This window comes from Natrix helvetica, assembly GCF_964273705.1.
Source record: "Natrix helvetica genome assembly, chromosome: 3".
Classification (NCBI taxonomy): Eukaryota; Metazoa; Chordata; class Lepidosauria; order Squamata; family Natricidae; genus Natrix; species Natrix helvetica.
In genome coordinates, this window is record NC_138549.1 from 161,068,431 (window position 1) to 161,086,467 (window position 18,037).

Sequence of the window (18,037 nt, forward strand, 5' to 3'; positions counted from 1 at the left end):
TATAAATGTAATGGTTAAGTTATCCATTGTGCTTAGCTCAGATCAGTGATGCACACACTAGAGCAGGGGTGTCCAAACTTGAGAACTTTAAGACTTGTGGACTTCAACTCCCAGAATTCCCCAGCCAGCTGGCTGGGGAATTCTGGGAGTTGAAGTCCACAAGTCTTAAAGTTCCCAAGTTTGGACACCCCTGCACTAGAGCAATTTGGAGCCCAGGCAACATATTGTGCTTTAAATGTCCTTTTTAAATTCCAGTTTTAGGAGCAGGCCAGATGGTTTTAACTTCCAATGTATTCAAATTTGACTTGGGTTTCTCAAAAACAATTTTTACCAGACTTCCCTTATTTGCCTCGTCAGAATCTTTATTTGTTGTTAGTTGCGAAGTCGTGTCCGACCCATCACGACCCCATGGACAATGTTCCTCCATGCCTTCCTGTCCTCTACCATCCCTCAGAGTCCATTTAAGCTCACACCGACTGTTTCAGTGACTCCATCCAGCCCCCTCATTCTGTCGTCCCCTTCTTCTTTTGCCCTCCATCTTTCCCAGCATGAGGCTCTTCTCCAGTGACTCCTTCCTTCTCATTAGGTGGCCAAAGTATTTGAGTTTCATCTTCAGGATCTGGCCTTCTAAAGAGCAGTCAGGGTTGATCTCCTCTAGGACTGACCGCCTGGCGGTCCAAAAGACTCGCAAGAGTCTTCTCCAGCACCAGAGTTCATAGGCCTCAATTCTTTATTTAGCATATTATAATAATCTTATAGACATAGTATATTTGATTTCCACAGACTATTTGACAAAGTAACTCGTGACATTCTGTTAGCAATCCAGCTAAATTGTGGGCTGAATGGATTAATCCTGGGGTGTCAAACTCACATTAGCACAGTGGTGTCACATGATGTATTGCGACTTTTCTCCCCTTTGCTAAACTGGGTGTGTGACGCAACTGGCCCGTGGGCTGGAGGTTGACAGCCCTGGCTTAACCAATAGAGGGATATATACTTGGCTTTAAAAGCATATTCAGAGAGAACTCATAAATAGTTCCTCATCAAACCGGACTATAATATTGACTAATGTCACAAGATACTAATCAGGTTTCACTCTGATTTAGCTTTTTCAGATCAGCCAAATCAGGCTCGAAATAAGCTTTTAAGATATATTTGAATTGTTTTAGTAAATCATAGTTTAGTCACCACAGTTTATGGTTTGAAAATTATTTTGAGCTGAGTCATAAATTATGCTGGGCAAACCACAATACAGGTGGTCCTCAATTTAGGGCTGTTACTGAGCCCGGAATTACTGGCAATAAGTCATTGTGAGCATAAGTCAAAACATCACATGAATGGATCCAATTTTTTTGACATTTTTTGGTGGTGGTTAAGCAAATGCCATAGTCGTTAAGTGATTCAGTTTTACATAATGGGCGTTTTTTGTTGGAAACTAGAAATAAATGCCGGAAACCAACCTGCTATCATGTCACTCCTAATTTTTATTTTCTCTAGACTAGCCAAACCCAAATCAACCGTTCTTCATGTGTTTTAGTTTCCAGGCCTTTGATGATCTTAGTTGCTCTTCTCTGTACTTTCAATATGTTGTTTGTAGTGTGGTGACCAAAATTGGTTGCGGTATTCCAGGTGTGGTGTTACTAGAGTTTTATAAAGTGGTACTAATACTTAACGTGATTTTGATTCTATGCCTCTGTTTATACAACCCAGGGTTGTATTAGCTTTTTTGTGTGCTGCCACACACTGCTGGTTCATATTGAAGTGAACATTAGGACTCCAAGGTCCCTCTCGCGGTTACTGTTTTTGAGCCAGGTCTTGCCTAATCTGTACTTACACCTTTGATTTTTTCTGCCTACATGTAAAACTTTGCTTTTCTCCACATTGAAATTCATTTTGTTGAATAGGGGCCCATTGTTCAAGTCTGTCAAGATCTTTTTGGATCCTGAACTTGTCTTCTGGGGTGTTGGCCAGGGGTGGGATTCAGCCAGTTTGGAACGATTTGGAACTGGTAGTTGCAAGGACTAGCTGGCCCCGCCCCTTCCAGGAGTCTCCACGCGGCCCATTCATGATGCCAGTAAATGCAGGGCCCACGCAGAGGCTCTGGGAGGGCAAAAAACAGGCCTCCTAGAACTTCCGGAAGTCCAGAAACGGCCCTGTTTCCGGTGTCCAGAGCTTTGGGGAGGCCATTTTCGCCCTCCCAGAGACTCGAGGAAAGCCTCCGGAGCCTGGGGAGGGCAAAAATGCTCCCCCTCATGGTGCAGGAGGCTGAGTAGGCCACACAGCAAGCGGGCAGAGAACCAGTTGCTTACATTTTTCAATCCCACCCCTGGTGTTGGCTATTCCTGCCAGATGATTACTGATAAACAGCATCCAAACCAAGCCAATATTTACATGCACGGAGGATAATCAGGTTAAGATATATTTTTTTAAAAAATGCCAAAGTGGGATGGGTATATGAAGACCTCTCTGGTTACAATACTGTAATCTGTCAAAATGGACGGTTGTGTTGCCTGCCTTTGATCTTTGCATGGTTTTTTGAAATTGACTCATTGCCATGACACTTACAGTTAACAGATAAGTATGGGTCTTATCTGCAAATTTTTTATCAGGGACGATCTGTGGAGGTCTGAAATAAATCAGGGTGGTGGGTATAAAAATGGGCCAGGGCTTTGATCATGCAGTAGCACCCGTCACTTTGGCTTTAATTTTATTTTTATTTTGTCATGTATGACTGTATAATTTACAAGAATACCTGCCAAGCATACCCAGAGACAAGTCTTATGGGCTCTCTGATTCCATCTTATTTGATGGGAGCTACACCTGTGCCATGCTAACGCCCTACGTGGGGGGGAAATGTAAAATTTAAATTTATCTAACGTAAAACTGGTTATGCTTTAATTTTAAGGTTTGCTTTTCCTACATCTTATTTTTAATTGTTGCATCCATCCCTTGTCCCATCCATTGGGAGGGAAGCTGTGCTACGCCTTTCTAAAACAAAATCTGTGCTTGATCTGTATTTCTACAAAGGGAAATTGTCTGCTTCTTTCCAGGTCACCATGACTGACAGAGCTGCAGCTGAAAGAGCCTGCAAAGATCCCAATCCCATCATTGATGGGCGGAAAGCAAACGTCAACCTAGCCTATCTGGGAGCAAAGCCAAGGAGTATTCAAACCGGTGAGACCAACAACTCTTCTCTTACCGTCACTTAAGTTATTTCACCTTCCATGCCAGCGTTTCTCAACCTTGGCAGCTTTAAGATGGGTGAACTTCAACTCCCAGAATTCCCCATCTTAAAGCCTGCCAAACTTGAGAAACACTGTTTAATATGGACTTCTGTAGAGATAATCCAGTATAGAGCTCTAGCCCGCTTTTCTCAAAAGGCACCTGGGCTTTCTGGGTTTTTTTTTTCTTTGAAGACGTTTTGTTTCTCATCCAAGAAGCTTCTTCAGCTCTGACTTGGATGGTGGGGAATGGAAGGATTTATATTTCTTGCAGACAGCTGGTCATTCGCATTCTTTCAGAGAGTCGTTGAGGCCGCTTGGAGGTTTATCTGTGTCCATAGTCATCTGAGTAGTGCAAATGGGTGTGGAGCCTTCTTGGAATTGCTGAACGGACTGTGTTGCAGACTGGAGATAGATGATGCCGTATCCCTTTCCCTCTGTTGAGAGAGGGCTGTTCAATGTTATTCCACTCTCATGCTTTACGCAGCGTTCAAGTAAATCCTGCAGTCTTTTCTTACTTGTTTTCTACTGCCAAGCTTGCCGTATCCAAAGCCACAAACAGACTCCCTGTCCATCAGTGGAGGTGCTATTATGCAGGAGCACTGCAGGAGAAGCCCCAATAAATAGCCACAGATTAGGTTCAGACATTGCACTCAGCCGTTGTTTCTCAACCCCAGCAGCTTTAAGCCATGTGGCCTTCCTAGAATCCCCCACCAGTAGAGCAATAGCTCTTAGACTTATATACCACTTTACAGTGCTTTACAGATCTCTCTGAGTGGTTTTTATCACCCCCAACAATCTGGCTCCTCATTTTACCTATCTCAGAAGGACGGAAGGCTGAGTCAATCTTGAGCCTGGTGAGATTTGAACTGCCAAATTGCAGTCAGCCAGCAGTCAGCAGAAGTAGCCTGCAGTTCTGCACTCTAACCACTGCGCCACCATGGCTCATCGGTATGCGTTCAATACAGCTTAAAGTTGCTGAGGTGGGAAACTCTGCACTAAGTCAGAGGGCTCCAACCCACAGGTCATGGACTGGTGCTGGTCCATGGCTTGTTAGGAATTGGGCTGTAGAGGTCGAGGTGAGCAGTGAGCGAACAAGCGACAGTTCATCTGTCTTTGCTGCCATCCCCCAGTGCTAGCCTCACCGCCTCGTCTCCACTCAACAAATCAACAGACTAGTTCCTCCTAGGAGCGTGAATCCTACTGTTAACTGTGCATACTAAGGAAATAGGTTGGGTCCTCCCCCCCTCCCTGGTCCTCCTCCCACTCCACCCTCCCTGGTCCATGGAAAAAATTGTCTTCCACAATACCAGTCCCTGGTGCCATAAAGGTTGGGGCTGCTACACTAAATCATTATGGAGTTTCCCTGTTTTCTGGCCTAGCTTTATTGATTTATTCAAATATTTATAACCTGTCATTCTGTGTAAGAAGTTTTAAAGTGATGTACCAGAGGATTCAAATGCAACCTTTATCTGCAACCATAATTTGCCAAATGCAGCCTATATAATTGAAAGATGTATTAATTTGTATGAAACAGACCACTGTGGGTTGTTCAATAAGCGTGGTTAATAATCTTGGTTTAGTGTTTTGCATTACTGACTGGGTCTACACCCTGTCCTAAACCATGGTTTAAGTAATCCAAAGTAGCTGGATGTACATATGTATATACATACCTATTGTACTGTTCCTTGCGGGGCATGGACCAGATGTGTCACATGCTGGCCACACCCACACCCGGTTTAGTGAAGGGGGGGAAGTCCCGATATGTCACGTGACACTGCCATGACAATGAGAGTTTGACACCCCTGCTTTAGGGCATAAGTAACATTATTCCATGCATAGGGGGGGGGGAAGTAAAAAGTAATAAACCAACAGAAATTAAAGACAAAAATAAAGGAAAAAGTAACCAAATCTAGATTATACCTTTATATTTTTCTAGTCTTGCAAACCATCCTTATACCCATCACATGTATATATTGATTCAAACATTCACTTTTGTTCCTCAAACGCCTCGCTTCTATGTTTTTGAGGATCTCAGCAGCTCCATCCCATTACACAAGTTTCTCCATCTTCCCTTTCATCTTGACTCATTAATTCTTCCTACACTTGTTTTGCAATTGGATTATTAGAGGACCTGACATGGGGCGCTCACATTGCAGCACTGGTCAAAAGGGCCCAGCAGAGATTATACTAGCTGAGACTTCTCAGGAAACATGAAAGACTGCTGGTGACCTACTGCTGCACCATAGAGAGTATTTTAACTTACTGCACTTATGTATGATTTGCCAATTGCACAGTGGCAGATAGGACAGCTCTCCACAGGGTCAACGTCATTGCCCAGAGGATGATTGGTTGCCCTCTCCCCTCTTTGGAAGAGCTTTATAGCTCCCGCTGCCTTAAGAAAGTTCAAAACATTCTTAAAGATCCATCTCATCCTGGGCACCTTTTTTTAAAAACTATTACCATCTGGCAGACAGTACAGGATAATAAAAAACAAGGACAAATAGGCTGAAAAACCGCTTCTATCCCAGGGCTGTAACTATATCTTATTGCATTCTTTGACAAAGTGACAAAATTAGTGGACCAGAGGAATGCCGTCAATATAGTTTATTTGGACTTCAGTAAGGCATTTGATAAGGTAGACCATAACCTACTACTAGATAAAGTAGAGGAATGTGGGTTAGACAGCATCACCACCAGATGGATTCGTAACTGGCTGACCAACCGCACTCAACGTGTAGTCCTCAATGGAACTGCATCTACATGGAGGGAAGTATGCAGTGGAGTACCCCAAGGCTCTGTTTTAGGCCCAGTACTCTTCAACATCTTCATCAATGATTTGGATGAGGGAATAAATGGGGAGCTCATCAAATTTGCAGATGACACCAAGCTGGCAGGAATAGCCAACACTCCAGAAGATAGGCTAAAGATACAGAAGGATCTTGACAAACCTGAACATTGGGCACTATGAAATTCAATGGTGAAAAAGAGTAAGGTTCTACATTTAGGCAAGAAAAACGAAATGCACAGGTACAGTATAGGTGGTACCTTGCTCAATAGTAGTAACTGAGAGGTATCTTGGAGTCCTAGTGGACAACCATTTAAATATGAGCCAGCAGTGTGCAGCAGCTGCCAAAGAGGCCAACACAGTTCTAGGCTATATAAACAGAGGGATAGAATCAAGATTATGTGAAGTGTTAATAACACTTTATAATGCCTTGGTAAGGCCACACTTGGAATACTGCATTCAGTTTTGGTCACCACGATGTAGAAAAGATGTGGAGACTCTAGAAAGAGTGCAGAGAAGAGCAACAAAGATGATTAAGGGACTGGAGGCTAAAATATATGAAGAACGGTTGCAGGAACTGGGTATGTCTAGTTTAATGAAAAGAAGGACTAGGGGAGACATGATAGCAGTGTTTCAATATCTCAGGGGTTGCCACAAAGAAGAGGGAGTCAAACTATTCTCCAAGGCACCTGAGGGTAGAACAAGAAGCGATGGGTGGAAACTGATCAAGGAGAGAAGCAACTTAGAACTGAGGAGAAACTTTCTGACAGTTAGAACAATTAATCAGTGGAACAGCTTGCCTCCAGAAGTTGTGAATGCCCCAACACTGGAAGTCTTTAAGAAGATGTTGATTAGCCATTTGTCTGAAACGGTATAGGATTTCCTGCCTAGGCAGGAGGTGGGACTAGAAGGCCTCCAAGGTCTCTTCCAACTCTGCTATTGTATTAATTAATTGTATTATATTGAATTCTACTGTATAGTTCAATATTAATGCAATATCAGGTTTTCAATTTCAATTATATAGCATGTGATGGATGAGTGTTTGTGTTTTTATTTTTTCAGTTATAATGTACACCAAAGATGGCATTTAATTTCATTGTACGATGTGCAATGACAATAAAGTAAACTAAACTATGCATTTTTTCCTGCAATGCCATATTTCACGCCCTTCATGACGAGACATATGCAACAGTCCATTGGCTTGTAAGATAGACTGCAGGTTAGAGATTCTAGCATGCTCGGGATAAAACAACATTGTTTTCACTTGTACAACTTGCACTTGTTCACCATCCAGAGTCACTGGATTGAGATGGGCAGCTATAGAGATGAAGTTTAAATAAAATACTTCGCAAAATCGACATGCGCTGTCCTTACTGTTAGTAGGGAATGTTGCCTAAGGAATGAAGCTGGTATGGCTGAAACATTTCTCAGATGATAACAGAAGATCAGGATCTTCCAAGCAATGAAGAGAATAGGCAGTATCTTTTGAATCATAAAGTTTGGAGTGAAAACCCTAGAATTTTAATCCAGGAGCATAAGATGTATACATGTTTATTGATTTCTGAGTCCTGAAATGAACATATATTTTGTTTATATGTGACTTTCTTCTTATTGAAAAAAAGAAGAAGAAGCTAGTTCAATCAAACCATCTTAATGCTGAGTAAATTGTTTCCTGAATAAGGTGTAATCTGTCTGGAGAGCTGAGTTTTATAGTTGAGTCTGACATGAAGCTTAACAGACATAGGACAATGATTAAGGTTATGTATCTTTTTCTCTGTCTTTCTAACAAGTGTTATATGAAAGCTCAGTTGACCAAACTCATGATGGGGAAACGAAAAATGTTCACAAAACCAATGTCCGGAATTTATACTTAAATAGCAAAGCGTGGCAGCCTTTTCTAGCAGTTGACCAGTGTCCGATGGTAGAATGGGGTGTGAATGTTCCCTTTTTCATTTTTGTCCAAACTTTATCCTTTTTTTGTTTGCTTCAATCAGAATTGGTTGTACCATCCAAAATGGGCACATTTGAAGCAAAGCAGGAATTGGAATTAATCCATCGTCCTCATGATCTCACAAGGGACGCAGTGGCTCAGTGGCTAAGACGCTGAGCTTGTCGATCACAAAGATCGGCAGTTTGGCGATTCAAATCCCTAGCACCGGGTAACGTAGTGGGCTCCCGTTATTTGTCCCAGCTTCTGCCAACTTAGCAGTTTGAAAGCATGTAAAAATGCAAGTAGAAAAATAGGGACCACCTTTGGTGAGAAGGCAACAGCGTTCTGTGCTCCTTCAGCGTTTAGACATGCTGGTCACATGACCACGGAGAAATCTTCGGACAGCGCTGGCTCTTCGGCTTTGAAACGGAGACAAGCACCGCCCCCTAGAGTCAGGAACAGCTAGCACATATGTGTGAGGGGAAGCTTTACCTTTACCTCATCATCTCATTAATTTGATGCTTTAAAATTACTCGCCTTTAGATAAAGTTTTCTTGCTAAGTATAAGCAAACATTTCAAATTTAAATCTCTCTCTCACTCTCTCTCTCTCTCTCTCTCTCTCTCTCTCTCTCTCTCTCTCTCTCTCTCTCTCTCTCTCTCTCTCTCTTTCTCTTTTAAGTACAAACCAGTTGTTTCAGGTTTGACACAAAACTGGTTTTTGAGCCCTTTCAACAGGCATCAAGATTGACTGTTCTGAGCATGAAACTCTCAATGGCAAACTTGAAATGTTTCCAAAACACTTAAAAGGTCTGTTTTGTGCTCAGAATAGAGTGTTTTGAATTTGGGACAGTTCAGTTTGCAACGCTTTGCCCATCCTTCATTTGCTGTTCAAGAGAAATTTAAAACCCGGCAAAATTCCATTGAGATGCGTATTTTAGAATATGCACATCTAATTGATTTTCCACATCTTGCAGAGTTAATGTGCAAATTTGAACTGGTGAGAGCATGTCACAAGCACTTTCATGTCACAAGCACCTACACAAAATGGCGGCCACAATGAGTGGAACCAATCACCTATCACTCATTTCTTGGAAGGCAAGCTGTCTGGATTGCTTCTACCAATTTATGTCATTTCCCAGAATCCTCTGCACCACTTCTCTTCCATCTTCTTTCTCCTGGTGGGGGGAGAGTAGGCACACTTCCAAAGAGAAGACAGCCTAAAAGTCCTGTCAGTGTATTTTCCGAGAAAGCTTCTGAGCCCAGAAACGTTCCTGGAAATGATGATAATGCTTGAGTTGGCACTTTGCTTTGATGCATGTTAGCTTCTCATTTAATTTCTTAAATTTAAAACTATCTGACCTTTGACTTTCCCCCCAATAGTAGATGAAGACACTTCCTAGGACAATTTTGGGCTGCAACCATCTTAATTTCTTGAAATGCCCCTTAAGGCATTTGGGCTCTGGTCAAAAAATTGAGAAAATGCCTAATTTGACAGTCCAATCTTGCATTACATAAAGAAATGTCAAGTAATTACAAAAATGAAATACAAGCAAAATAAAGACCAGAGACCATGCAAAAAGTACACCCCATTCCCGTGTGGTCCCTACAGCCTCCAAAAATTGTGTTGAGAACCAGGCATGCTTCTGAAAATAATTGTTGGGTGTTGGGGATTGCTGGTTCACCATCATTGGCCTAGCAACATTAAGGTGAGAACCCATGGGCACCAATAGGGCGATTGAAGGAACTGAGTATGTTTAACCTCAAGAGTGAAGGGGGATATACTAATGCATTCTTCAAACATCTCTGCTAGACAGAAGAACATCAGAACTTTTTGGTTGTTTCAGATGCAGGACACAGAATCTATCTAAACAAAAATGGCTCTGTGTGTGTTTGTGTTCCAGCATAACTCTGGAACGCCTCGAGCAATTTCAACCAAATTTGGTACAAGATGACTTACTCTCTGGAAAAAAATACTGTGGGGATAAGGCACCCCTAACACCCCTCGGGTTGTGTGTTCTGTTAAGATTCAGCCTGTTGGGCCTTAAAATGGCTTCTACTGTACTGCCGTAAAATGGCTTCTAATGTACAGCGCAGTGCAGTTGCCATGGTAAGGGCTTCACAGTATTCCACAAGGGGGCTCCCTCTGGTAAGGGGGAAAATCCAACATTAGAAATTATGTTTGGCCCAGACATTTTCCCCCTATAAATAAATGCCGGTTTATCAGCTAGTAATAAATTTAAATTTCAGAGGTATCAAATGAAGGTTAGAAATATCTTCCTTGGAGAAATGCAGGGAACCCAGAGAGGTGCTGACTTTCTCTTTCTTGGTGTGATCTTGAAGGAGACTTTAATTTGGATTCTTGCATGAAGGTGAGGGTGGAATTTTGTGGATTCATTAGCCCATCCCCTTCCAGCTCTGTGTTTCTATGTCCCATAGGGTATATGCAGCTGAATCACTGCTTCATTAACAAAAAGTTCCCTCCTATGTAGAAAGCTAAATTGTGAGGTTTCTGAAAACAAGAGGATTGCTGGAAATTTCACATTTGTAAATAAAGGCAAAACGAGGTGAAACTATAGAAGTTCACACCTGCAGATGGGAAATCAGCAAGAGAAATCTTGAGCCCTGCACTTCAATTTAGATTCTGTTTCCTCCGTTTCTAGCATTGTGTAAGACATGAAATAGAAACTGCAAAGATATAAGCTGAAGATCTTAATTGTTTTTTTTAAAAAAGAAAACAGAAAGTATATTCAAGTATATTTTAGTGCGTGGAGTATATTTGAATATATATCTGCAATTTTGAATATGCATTAAAAATAAATGTATTGTAAAAACAGAAAGAAATGGCTGTAGAAAGAGGGAAATGATTTCAATTTGTATACAGAGTTGAAAAACTACAGCCAAATATTTTCCAATTAGGTAGGAGTGATTTTGTATAAATCAGGTTCACGTCAATGCTGCATTTAAGGAAAGGGTCATTTGTCTGAATAATACTCTATTCTGCACAATTTCTTCTTTAATCATCTTTTTTTTAAAAACATACAGAATAGGCAGATTATGAATATGGTTTTCTGCAATGCATGGATTTTTCTACAAAGCATAACCAGCTCTTCCCATGGTATACGTTAGTTAAGTTCACAAAACATACTAAACCTAATTACTGAATTAATTTTGTTTTAGACAAAGTTTTTTTTGTTACATATTTTAACTTCTTTTATAAACAAAGTGTTGCCTGGATTTTCCCCCGTTACATCTTCTCTTGTGCACAGTTCATTTTACATCATATTTCCATTTCAAATTTCAGCCATCTTATTTTCTTTCCATATTTTCCAACTTAACTTTAATTTCTTTTTAATATATAAACAACATCATTATTTGCCCCTACAAGTTAATCAAATTTAACATTTCATTTCCATCTATTATTCTATTTTACTATCAATAACATATATCCTCAAATTTAATTTTGTATAGTAAACATTTCACTTAATTAATTATCCACAATTAATAATATTAATATTAATCTATTTCCCACACATCCTATTAGCTATATAGCATTGACAATATTACCATATTTCATTCTATTCTACTAGTAAATCCTTTTCCTCCTTTCAACCATTTTCTCTTATTCTCCAGGAACTCCTCTTATATTCTTTTCTTTCCACGCATTTGCCCAGCTTCTTCTTTTTCTTGTTTTTGTAGTTTCTATATTTTTTCTTCACACTCTTTTTTCTCCCTTTTAGTTCTATTGTTTTCGTAATTTTCCCTAGTTTTTCCCCCAGTCTTTCCCTATTATTCCCACCTTTGCTGTTTAAGGGGGAAAGTGGCCCCCCAAAAGAGAAAACTAAACAAATTAAACTGAATTAAATTATTTTTGTTGGTGTGCACAGTTTACAGAACTATGAATTAACACAGTGGATGGAGTTCATAGCATAGTAAATAATTAAGGAAAACCTAATTAAGATGGATGCCAATAAAGCTTAGGCTGTGATTTAAGTACATCTCCGCAGTATGTACTATTTCACCCCGGGGGCAATATTTTTGAAACTTTCTTTGCCAAAAATAGAAAAGAGCAAGGAGAGACCCTATTTTGAGTTAAAACACTTCCACAGTTCATACTGAAGTTATTTTAAATGTTTATTACTCTGCTTCCAGAAGGTGTACCACAAGGAAACAAAGATGTAAATGCAATGCAATCTCAAGGTGAACATTAAGAGAATTGAATTTAATCACAATCTAAATAAATAAATAAGCTGGAGGCACTTGAGTAGAAAGTAATAAAAGATGCAAATATGAACATCAATCTAGACCAGCGATGGGGAACCTTTTTTGGCTCGCCTGCCACAAGTGGGGGGAGAGCAGGGGGGTCGTGTGCGGGCGTGCCGCACCCATAATGCAACGTGCAACCCCCCCAGTGTGCATGCGCACACAACGCGCGACCACCCCATTTTTACATGCTTTTTTCGCCCTCCCCAGGCTCCAGAGGCTTTATAGGAGCCTGGGGAGGGCGAAAAGAGCCTCCCCCGCCCCCCCGGAGGTCACTTCCGGTTTGCTCGGAGGGTGGTTTTAAGCATTCCGAAGGCTTCAGGGAAGCCTCCGGACGGTCCCTGAAGCCTCCGGAGGGCCTCTGGGGGGGGGGCGGGGAGGCTCTTTTCGTCATCCCCAGGCTCCTATAAAGCCTCTGGAGCCTGGGGAGGGCGAAAAATGGCTTTTAAAAAGGTGACAAATGGCTACGCGTGCCACTTGTGGCACACGTGCCATAGGTTCGCCATCACGGATCTAGACATTTGGGGAGGATTGATCAACTGCAGTACCATTATTCTACTCAAGTCATGTTGTGTAAGAAAGGATGGAGTTTTAAAGAAAGGGAAGACGTGCATATACATCTTTCTAGCACAATCCAAAACAGCTTAGTGCATATTAACAAGTGCAATATGAAAGCGATAAGATGCATATCCTTTAGTTGGGTTTCACTGTTGAAGAAGCCAACAAGTTGCATGATTTAGTTTAACTTTCCTTCAACCATTTTTCCCTAGGTTTTACCTTAGGGGTGCAGCAGCTACATCCAGCTCTGATTCAGAGACCCTATGGGTAAGTGGAACGTTTCTTTTTTAATTGGGTTAACAACCAATCTGGGTATGAATTCATAAAGCATCAAAGACAGAGGAAGCAAGCTCTAGGTTACAAAACTTAGTATGGCTACAGTATCTCAAACAAGAATTCTTGGTCCTCACTTAGGATATGAAGCAAACCTTTTGAAAACTTGCTTAGATTGGGGAATTTATTTGTTTGTTTGTTTGTTTGTTCATCTGTTCATTCTATTTGTATGGCCAACTATGTCAGCAATTGACTATAGGCAGCGGATAATCTTAAAATACATTAAAAACAAGTTTCCTTCCTGATATAGTTCACCATTTCTATTTCTCTGGTCCTCTTCATTATGTCTTGTGTATGTCTCGGTATATGTCTCTGTTATATGTTTGTTTTGTCCATATTTATTTCATATGTTTCATTGTACGCCGCCCCGAGTCCTTCGGGAGAGGGTGCGGCTAAGAAATAAATATTTATTATTATTTATTATTATTATGTCCCAGAATTGTTACAGGGATTGATCATCTGTAAGCTCATTCCATGATCTCCACCAGAAGTGGTATTCAGCAGGTTCTGACCAGTTCTGAAGAACCAGTAGTGGAAATTTTGAGTAGTTCGGAGAACTGGTAAATACCACCTCTGACTGGACCTGCCCCCATCTATTCTCTATCTCCTGAGTCCCAGCTGATCGGGAGGAAATGGGGATTTTGTAGTACCTTCCCCTGGAGTGGGGAGGGAATGGAGATTTTACAGTATCCTTCCCCTACCACGCCCACCAAGCCACGCCCACCAAGTCATGCCAATCCTGCCAAGCCACACCTACAGAACCTGTAGTAAAAAAAATTTGAATCCCACCACTGATCTCCACTTTTGGTAAATAGAGCTGAGGTGGTGCAGTGGTTAGAGTGCAGTACTGCAAGCTACTTCAGCTGACTGTTAGCTGCAGTTTGGCAGTTCAAATCTCACCAACTCAAGGTTGTCTCAGCCTCCCATCCTTCCGAGGTGAGTAAAATGGGGATTCAGATTGTTGGGGGCAATAGGCTGACTCTGTAAAGCCCTAAGTGCTAAATTGAATTCCTCTATTTCATGATCATAGGTGATGAAACAGAATGGAGGTTCTTACCCTATTCTGGGAAGCAGAGCAGCTAGATTCATACATTTTTATTTATTTAATCAAATTTATTGGTCACCTATCTTACTACAGGGTAACGCTATATATACATACGTACACTATGCTAAGTTCAAATGGGATTGAGTGATCTTTAAATGTTTTGAAAGTTAGACCATGATATTAAGCTTTAATATATTCTGTTATTTACTTAGGTAGAATGTGTAATGTATACCCAGTGGTTGTGTGACTTATGCTTAAGATTTAATGGGTTGTGTGTACCCATCCAGTCTTCCCATAATGCTTCCCCCACGGCGAGATTGGGTTTGATCAGAGCCTTAAAGTCATAGTTTAATTATTGTTTATTTGAACAAACCACGGTTGACTGGATTTATAGACGAAAAAATAAATAAAGCCATTCACATTATGACTTAGCTTTTATGCTTACATATCTCATGCAAAATGATTGCATTCCCATAAAATGCTAGCCCTTAATGTGGCTTAGTCTACTTTAGCCTAACATGCTACATCCTCCCAACATGAAAAACTCAACAGATATTTTTAATTTGGGAATTTCTAGGTCATTATTTTAACTTTAACTTTTTGGAGTATTTTTAGGGTTATTTTAATTGCTTTACTTTAAGATACAGTTTTTTATAGCCTCCTCGTCTAAGTATTTAAGGATCTGTGTATTTATATATCTATTCTTATGTATTCTTTGTGTTTTAATTTGACTGTACACCGCCCCGAGTCCCTTTCGGGAGAGGGGGCGGTCTAGAAATTTAAAATAAAATGGATGTTTTTTCAGCCAACTCATTGCTTAACCTGACATGTGAACTCATGCATTTGAACTATCTTATTCTTATCCCTGGAGTTGAAAGGATCCTTCATATGATTCTCTGAGATTGTGTTTCTTATGGGCGACAATGTCAGGCCTGGAAGCCATCATTTACATTGGGCCATCAGGCCTGCCACATTTTCGACTGTGGGAAAATGGGAGGGGGGATTATATAGAGTAGGAGAGATATATAGTCTAAATAATATTCCTTTCTCAGAGAGTCAAGGTCATCTTGCCCTGCACCTGGAGTGGCGTGACTGGGAGGCATCTCTGGTTGGGACGGTGCCTGATTGGACCATGTGAGGGACATGTGGGTGCTGGGCAGAGGCTTGAACTTTCACTCGGGTGGCGAAAACCTGGAAGCTTTCAGATTAAGGTTTTCCCCCATGTGCCATCATGACATCTCTAATAAAATGGAACTTTGAGGAACTTCAAGCCTTGGACCCTTCTTTCATTGGGGATGTTACTTGAACCTTAGGCAGGTCTCTTTCCTGAGGTCCTTGTCCCATAGGACTGTGGCCTCCCTGCGTTTGAGGCACCCAAAGGCCTCTTATGAGGAGGACATGCCGTGTGAGTTTTATAAAATCCAACAAAAGCTTTGTTGTTTGTTTGTTTGAGTCCTAATTTAAATGGTGCCGATGCAGGAGGCCTTGGCAGTGGGTTGCCTCTCGTTGCTTTGGGCCCCACGCGGCAATTCCAGGCCAGAGAATAAATTGCATTCAGATAGTAAATCTAATATTCAGTGAAAAGAAACATTAGGTCAAAAATTGATTCTGGACAGATGTTATACAGGACTTGAGGAGTTTGTAGAAATCGGCTATTGTCTCCCCTTTTCAATAGAATAACAGCTCTCTTTGGCCTAAAGCATCCTCTTTTTATACATCTAATAGGATCTGGCAGCTGCTTTGGAAAAGCCAAGAGTGCTTAGAGACAACAATAGCGACTGTCATCCTAACTTCATTTAACTGTTTAATGATTGATGTAATTTTCCGAATCGCTCTCTTTCGCTCTCCAGCACTGCTTTCTGAAAATGGGAATTTGTGGGTATGTCTGTGTCTTTTAATGAATTTGGGGAAGTTCGCTTCTCTTGGGGAGGGGGAGGGGCAGAAAAAACTTTGGAAGGCTGATGGTTTAAGAAACAATGGACCATTTTTTCCTTTGCCAAGAGGAATTAATATTTAATCTCCTCTGTGTCTCTCCCCCGTCTCCCCCCACCAGAAACCCACACATAGACTGTCTTTCTTTAGAGCTTCCCTCTCCAACTTTCCTGCTTTGGATAATTCAACTCTTCTGAGTTTATGATTCCAGTGGTGGTGGTGTTTTTTTTGTTTTTCCTCTTGCTGCTCTGGTGGCATCATAATAGGGAATTAATAGGGAGCCATGGTGGCCCAGTGTTTGCAGGCTAACTCTGCTCACAGCCAGGAGTTTGACCGGCTCAAGGTTGACTCAGCCTTCCCTCCTTCCTAAGTTGGTAAAATGAGGAACCATATTGTTGGGGGCAATGTGCTGACTCTGTAGAGAGGGCTGTAAGACACGATGAAGCGGTATACAAGTCTAAGGGCTGTTGCTATTGCTAATATCTGTATGGTTTGTATAGAGCAGTGGTGGTGAACCTTTTAGACGCCAAGTGCCAAACAGCTCGTGCGGGCATGCCCAAACTGAAAAGTGCATGCGAGCGAACATGGACATGTGCATGCACGGACATGTGCATGCGCAGCAGAGATTCGAAGACCAGCTGGCTGGCAGGAGGCAGGGCATCCCAATACTGGCAGCACATCAAGCGGTAAGATCTTTTTCTTTTGTGAGCTTCTGTTTCGTCGTTTGCAGAGAAACAAGCTCACGAAAAAAAAGCCATGGAGATCTGACCTGGGGCAACTGTGCACGTGCTAGCAGAGAGGGCTCTGCGTGCCACCTCTGGCACACTTGCCATAGGTTTCCCATCACGGGTATAGAGGGTTCAAATAAGTTTTTCCACAGCATTCCTAACGCTAATTTTGGAATGTTCATTTTATTCTGGAGGAAAAGTTACTCTTAATAGCCAAGTGGAAAGATACTCAAATTTCCAATGTGTTTTCTGTTTGTCATCAGCAACAGAGCAGCATTTTCATTCAGTAAAGTCTGTTACAACCTAGAACTAAGGAGAAATTTCCTGACAGTAAAAAGAATTAATCAGTGGAACAACTTGCTCCCAATCTGGAGGTTTTAAAGAAGTGATTGGACAAACATTTGTCTGAAATGGTGTAGGGTTTCCTGCTTGAGCAGGGGGTTGGACTAGAAGACCTCCAAGGTCCCTTCCAACTCTGTTATGTTCTGTTATGGTGAAAAGGTTGTTCAAATTTATAACAAGAACCCAGTTCAATTCACTTGGTGCTTTCTGTAGCTGCTTTTTTTTATAGCCACATTTCTCAATTGTTGATGTTTCCTAATTCTGCAGTTCCTCAAAAGAAGCCCCGATAGGCAGGCATTTGCACAATGACTTTGAGATGTTGAATCCTGACCTGTCTATGAATATGTGCTTTACATTTACAGTGCCCAGGAAAAAAGAGGAACAGTCAGAGGCCATGAATATGAATCCTGCATTTGTTTAAGACTTTTTTTTATGAAGAAGCTTTTTATGGCATGTTTGATGCTACGTAATAAGAATTGGCTCAGTCCCAATTTTTATGGCTTTGGTTATTATAGCTGATGAAGCCACAGTGGCAAGAAGGACATGCAGAGTAAGAATTGTAGGAGGAGGAGAAAATGCAGGTCAAAAGTCACTGTCATTTCCAGCCCACTCTGAAATTGTCTAGAAATCAGGTGCTGCAGGTGGATTTGTTGATGGGCAAACGGAGAAGAGGAGAGAAGTGTTTGATGGTGGTGAGAAGAGTGCTTATACAGGTAGCTTGCATGACTGTGAAAACTTAGGGAATATTTTAGAGGACCTAAACTCTAAGGTTTAATGAAAATAGTGCAAACCTCCTATCCCTGACAAGACTAGCAAGAATGTTCAAGAACAAATAGGAAAAGTGTTGGAAATGTCATCAAACACCCGGTTCATATTACCATATGTGGTGGACTTGCATA

The 18,037-nt window shown here is 41.3% G+C and overlaps 1 protein-coding gene across 1 annotated transcript in view; it reads left to right on the forward strand.

The window, feature by feature from the left end:
* The window catches only part of RBM38 (RNA binding motif protein 38), a 50,391-nt gene that overhangs the window by 8,855 nt on the left and 23,499 nt on the right, over positions 1-18,037 (forward strand). The window contains exons 2-3 of the mRNA XM_081946544.1: positions 3,051-3,174; positions 12,971-13,025. Of these exons, the coding sequence (XP_081802670.1) occupies positions 3,051-3,174; positions 12,971-13,025 (179 nt within the window). The remainder of the gene's footprint in view (positions 1-3,050; positions 3,175-12,970; positions 13,026-18,037) is intronic.